The sequence below is a fragment of the Leuresthes tenuis genome, unplaced genomic scaffold (genome assembly GCF_036924035.1).
Source record: "Leuresthes tenuis unplaced genomic scaffold, fLeuTen1.0.hap1 SCAF_23, whole genome shotgun sequence".
NCBI classification, from domain to species: domain Eukaryota; kingdom Metazoa; phylum Chordata; class Actinopteri; order Atheriniformes; family Atherinopsidae; genus Leuresthes; species Leuresthes tenuis.
The window spans coordinates 5,895,399-5,901,784 of record NW_027325377.1 but is presented as its reverse complement, the minus strand read 5'-3'; the positions used below and the strand labels follow the sequence as shown (position 1 = coordinate 5,901,784).

The following is a 6,386-nucleotide window of genomic DNA, read 5'->3' as shown; positions in this document are numbered from 1 at the left end:
AATTATTCCATTGATTAATAGAATAATCGGATGAGAATTATCTAAAAGAGAATAATTTACGTTATAAACTAGCTTGTACATATAGCCACTTTATCCCTTTGGAATAAAGTATTCCTTCATTTAATTTAATTTCAACTAGGGCTGGGCAATATGGCCAACAAACCTTATTCATCTGAAAGCATTTATCATTATGATTTTGATAATTGTACTGTAGAACACTGGGTATTTGCTTTCTGTCAGGCTGTGTCAGCAGTTATCTGTTTGCATACATTATAGTGTGCTTGTGCTATAGTAGGTAGGTATGGAAATTAAGCTTTTCTTGTCCAACACAATAAACACAAGCTGCTTTTTGAAAAAATATGGAACATAAATGAAAAAGTCACTGTACCACCTACCCCAAGCCTCAGCTTACTTCTGTTCTCCGGCATCCTTCTCAACAAACCAACCTTCTGATTTAAATTAAAATGTTAATGTGAAATGTTCCCTTGTGGCTGTTCCGCTCAGTGGACTCAATGTGAACTGTGAGCTTTCTGTTAAGATGCTGTAGCATTGATGTGGTAAGCTCATTCAGTTTTACAATCACTACATTGTACAGTATTTCTGCTTTTCTTCTGTTTGAAATGGTCAAAAACTTGAAACCTTTTTTTATCTTTTTCTCTGAGTTTGCTTGTCGTTGTTTTCTACGGTTTCCTCCATTGCACCAACAAATCAAACTTGCTACATACGCAGCATATAAACACATTGTGTGACAGCAATAACTATCCATGTGAAACAGGATGACCCCCAAGCAGGAGATATTTGGTATGAATTAAACAACACATCAAAGCAAATCATTTGCATGGAGGACCTTTTTCCACTGGTTACTCAAAGAATGGTTTCAGCCCTTGTTGCTACAGTTAACTGTTCAGGAAAACTTATGATTATCCAGGATGAGACATTGACCACTCATCACCACTACACAACCCAACTTCCAAAAGACTTTAATATAACAACATTATGAACATTTTACAGCCTTAATTGGGTGTTCAAAATGAAGCTGTTTGCTTCCAGTTTGAAAGTGCCCATGTCACTTTTTCCGCAAATCTAATCAAACTAAAGCAAATCATATCTGTGCCACACATGGAGTGGGTGGTGGGCGCTAACTCGAGCACGCCTGTGGCGTCCATTATTTAGGTTTTTTTTTTTGCTCGTGTTTCACGGTTGACCGTGTGGAGAGAAAGAGGAAATTAGGAAAATAATTAAAAAAACAACAACAATTAGGTTAATTAATTGGACTTTTTCTGTCCAAACAACGGACAAATTGTTATTTCGCGGAAAATCTTCAGTGTGTGGTGCTGATGCTGCCTCCGAATCTGCGCCACACCTTCCACCTCTCCTCCTCTTCCTCTTGCAGGCGCTCGGCATCATCCACTCTCAGATCATTGGCGTGTCGGCTGCTGGCCCTGTTCCGTGTTTACTCGCAGGGCGACCCCTCCCACCTCGCAGGTGAACAGTTCAGCTGCGCTTTCCCTCTTTTTCTCTTCGAAGTCACCGTGGATCGTCCACGGAGCTGCAAACGATGCGCCTGCTTTTAGGATTTTTTAGGATTCATGAACGGGACGCGGTGTCGCGTCGAGTCTGCGGAGCGCGTCTGGATATGAGTGCAGACTGGATGATGATCTGAAAAGGCAACAGTGTGGACGTCGAAGGTGAATTGTGTTTATGTTGTGCATTTGATTGAGATCAGATGTCTCTACTGAGGCACAAAGAAAGCAAGAAGGGACAGAGAGTTTAATCATTTTCACAGGCATGGCAAATTATTTGGGTATTTATTACACTATTTTTCATAACTTTTATGCAAGGAACTTCACAGGGCTATGAATTAAATATTGTATTGATAGAAGTAGGGGCTGAGAATCATAACAGAATGTTTTAGGTGTGTGTTTATGTGTGTGAGGTCAGTGTAGAAGTGAAAAATACCCGAAATTTCAGAAAGTAAATAGAGTTAAAGAAAAAGAAATTACTTGATTCAAAAATTACTTTATTTGATTAATTGACTTAGTTTATAATCCAAAAGGGGCTGACTGGAATTTTCCAGAGCCCAACGTGACCTCTTGTTTTGTCCAAACATATATCAAACTTACTGAGAATACAGCAAATCCTGACATTCAAAATTGCATTATGTTTGCAAAGGAAAATACTCAGATATTAATTGTTAACCATACAAGTTTGATGTTACATTGGTTATAAACTGATCACTTGTGTAACCACAACATCTCTAAACTCCACTTGTCTATTTTCTCTCCCTTTTTCAGCTGGGCTTTTGCAGATCTTATGATTGATATGAGAAATTTAAATGGAAAATAGCTGCTTATGGACAGTTAAATAAGATACATAATGAAAAAATAAAAACCTTAGGAGGGAGGGTAATGAACAATAAATCAAATAAAGTATATACTGTAGTAAAGGGTTAAAACTGAATATATAAATGTATTATGATATGAAAAGATGATAGTAGAAGTAGTTAAAGCATGAAGTAAGCAGACTATGTTTGTATTGTTGGAAAATTGGGATGGGGGGTATCACCACAGACATGGATCAAGTTATACTCGTTCCAGCAGCTGTTGTGCTGGTGATGCCAGCAACTATTACTGCTACACACAGAGAAATAAAGGTTTTATTTCTATCCCCAAAGACGTGTTTATCAGAGAAGTACCCTTTAAGGTACAGAAATGGTCCTAAAGTTAAATACTGTGGATGGTTGTTTATTTAATGACAAAACAAAATCATCACTGACAATTAAGGATATACGATTATACTTTCAATAGCCTTAAGACAAAAGCAAATAGATGGGCAAAACTTGTATTACCTTATTCTGAGCTGTCTAAATCTTGTGGTTAAATGTTTTGAATTTCGGCATCACTCCCTATTTTAATTTATGTTCCTTCATTTTATGGGCTAAAAAACACAAGTCGTCATGCTGTATGTTGTCACTCCATATCTCAATGCCTTTCTCCTCTAACGTCAAATACAATGTAAACTGTGAATTTTAGTTAAATAAAACTGAATACTCATTTCCACTGTCATTCTCTTCCTTGTTTCCTCTCCTCAGCCTGTAAAAGCAGTGCATTGTCAGAAGCATGTAAACGTGACATGTGTACACCTAGTGAGACTGTGACTTGAGGTTCTATCCTGAGGGAATACCAGGATGGAAGTCATTGTGTCACAGCTTTTAGGCAAGACCAATGTTGGAGGCAGCCATTGCAACCCAGCTGCTGCAGCTATGCTGCTGCTCCTGTGTCTTGGCCTCCTTCCTATTGTGGCCACTTGCCCAACGTGCTGCCTTTGTGCCAGTGATATAATTTCCTGCAGTGGCCGCAATCTGTCAATGCTGCCCTTTGATTTACCAAGCTATGCCACACGATTGGACCTGAGCCACAACGCCCTTCGTGCCCTGCATGTGGATTGGATTTCCCAACCGTTTGACCGTCTTTCTACATTGGTTCTCAGCAAGAACTCCATTAGCCAGATAGAGGTGGCTGCCTTCACTGTGACACCACATGTCCTCCACTTGGACCTCTCATCCAACCAGCTGACAGTGTTGAATTCATCCATCTTCACTGGATTGAAGGAACTAAAGGAGTTGCTGCTGATTGGCAACCAGATTGCTCACATAAAGCCAGGGGCCTTTGGCGACCTTAACAGCCTGCAGAGGCTGTATCTCTCTGCGAACAGACTTACCACATTCCCCTTGGAGCTTTATGAGGAATCCAGTGGACCTCCTAACCTGACCTTTCTAGACCTGTCATACAACAGGCTTTCCAAGGTACCCATCCAGAGCCTGCTGTCTCTCACCCACAGAGGAGGAATTTATTTGCAGCAAAACCCTCTGGTCTGTGACTGTGCATTGGTTGCCTTGCTGGAATACTGGGTGTGGAAACAGCATAGCCCTATGTTGGATTTCAGAGGTGAATACCCATGTGGAGATGGAGCAAAACTAGAGGGTAATTGTACACGTCAAGAAGTTTCAGACATACCGCTCATGGCACAGACCTATCAGGCAGAGCCTGGTGAATGGCTAAGAGTGGCATGTCCAGGGTTGACCATACCTGTCCAGGAGGGGCAGGTGGTTTTCTGGGTTACCCCAAGAATGGTACTGAATTCATCAACCAGTGATCAGAGTGCTCATCTATCAGTTCTTCCGAATGGCACCCTTGAAATTCAAGGCACATTAATAGAAGATTCGGGCACCTACGAGTGTGTGGTGACCCGGGGGCGCTACTATGACCCCAGGGAGTCTCTGGAGGTCAGAGTGATCATTGGAAACTTAAGTGCGTCCTCCACCACTGGCGTGGCTCATCGCAGCACTTCAGAACATTTCAACACTGCGTTTACTACCCTTGCTTCCTGTGTGATCAGCATAATATTGGTGCTGCTTTACCTCTACCTCACCCCCTGTCGATGCCAGGAAGGCAGGGGAGGAGGCACTTCAGGGTGCGGTGCACGAGCCCTTATTCTCTGTTCGGACCCCAGGGAGGTAGAGTCGGGACAGCGGAGGTCAAATGGAAAGAGGGTGGCTTTCTTAGAGCCTCATGTTGAGGACTCTGATATGAGTGGACCCAAAACACCAGCAATGAACTTGGAACCTCACTCCACTGAGGGGATTCTCAAGAATGGAAGTAGGACAGTGGGACAGACCCTCACAGACCCTGCTCAAATGGCATAGAGAGAAAAATTACTATCTGCACATTCCTGTATGCTTGCAGTCTTATCCCAAGGTTTTTTTTTGTCTCGTTTCAGTAAACTATGAAAAAATTTATGTGAGCTGGTGCACTGTGAGTTTTAAAGTAGTTATACACTCTGGGGTTTGGTATAAAGCAAAAAACTGTGTCTTTTTGTAGGCAGAATTTCAGTTATGTCTCATCTGTAAGTGGTGTCCGTTTTTTATTTCCAGAGTTCATATGGAAATTTTGCTGTTACCTTGGGAAATCATTACTGCAAGGCTCACAGAGATCATATAAACGTGGGTGGGCTTTTTAAATTGGGCAGAGATAGATAGTCACTCCTGATTCGATAAGCTGTTAGAGGCAATGGTGGTTATTCTAAGGTACCCAGCATGTATTATGAATATCATAGTGAACCCTGTTATCATCAAACATCTGTCTTATACTGTGGAGGATATCATTTTTTAAACATGTCAGTCATATAAGAGACATTTTTTCAACTTGCAAGTGAAACTGTCTGTTACACAATTCTCTGTAATCTTGTGAAAGCCCCCTTATAAAGAGATAAATTGTATATTAGGCTACATACTGTGTTGTGCTGCTATTATGTGAAAACCTGCACAATTGTATTTTAAGAGTAAAAAGATCAGACTTGTTCTAAAGTGAATTTGAATAACTGTTAATGTATGCATAAAAAAAGAGAATACTATAGCAAATTACTTGTCTCTTGTATGCACTGAATTCCTGAAATTTTCTAGAGCTGTTCCAGTGGCACGTAAGAACACAAATGTCTGTAGCGTTTACTTTGAACTTCTTGCAGAGATTTTGCACCCAGGCTCTTTGTGAAATCTCCAGAAGATCAGCGGGTGAGACAAAGGACGAACAAAGCAGAAAGTATATTGGAGCGTTAACTGTCTGTGTATGAGTGAGTGTGTGTAAGTGCTGGTAACTGCTTCTTCTGGTTTTCGTCTGACCTGGATGCTGCTGTCCTCTTTTTTCCTTGCTATTGTGGATACTTTCAGATACATGCAGTGATGATCAACACAACACAGAGCCTAATCTGCTATTTTCAACATTTTGAAAATAGACACAGTGATTTCTATGGTGTAATTTCTGCATCATATTCTGTCTCCTATGCTGTCTAGACAGATGTTCCTCCCTCACATTTCCAGTTATTGGAGTGCATCTCTTGCAGAAAGTGTCTCGCTGTGAAACGTGTTTAGATTAACTATTAAAAAAAGTCCAGACCAAATATTCTGCACTTCTGAAACCCTCCAGTATTCACGTGTGAAAACAAATTTTTGACTACCTTGACTTCACTGTAAGTTTATGCTTAGATTACATTTAGAATTGCATAGTTTGCTATTTCAAATAACAGTAGCTTACATAACTTAAATGAGTAGGTCACAGTGAAGAGCAAACTCAGCTTCACAGAGCATTTTAGTGTCTGTCAATTCATTTTTTTGACTTTACAATCTCCACTGTGCCTCTGCATGATTTTCAAAATGCTAAAAAGTGGGCAAGCTTTTCCTGTAGCCAGATGTAATCAGAATACCACTGTATTTTACCACTGTAAAAAATGCTGATTCCAAATATATGTAGACTGTGCAGTCTCAAAGAAAAATGTTTTGTTATTTGTGCTTATTAATGCAATATATATATATATATATTTATTCTTTACAT

The 6,386-nt window shown here is 40.3% G+C and overlaps 1 protein-coding gene across 1 annotated transcript; it reads left to right on the top strand.

The window, feature by feature from the left end:
* Positions 1 to 1,462: 1,462 nt before the first annotated feature.
* On the top strand, positions 1,463 to 5,394 carry LOC140282943 (amphoterin-induced protein 2-like). Its single transcript, XM_072377546.1, has 2 exons — positions 1,463 to 1,688; positions 3,092 to 5,394. The coding sequence occupies exon 2, from the start codon at positions 3,188 to 3,190 to the stop codon at positions 4,703 to 4,705; it is 1,518 nt and encodes a 505-aa protein (XP_072233647.1). The 5' UTR covers positions 1,463 to 1,688; positions 3,092 to 3,187; the 3' UTR covers positions 4,706 to 5,394.
* The last annotated feature ends 992 nt before the right edge of the window (positions 5,395 to 6,386 follow it).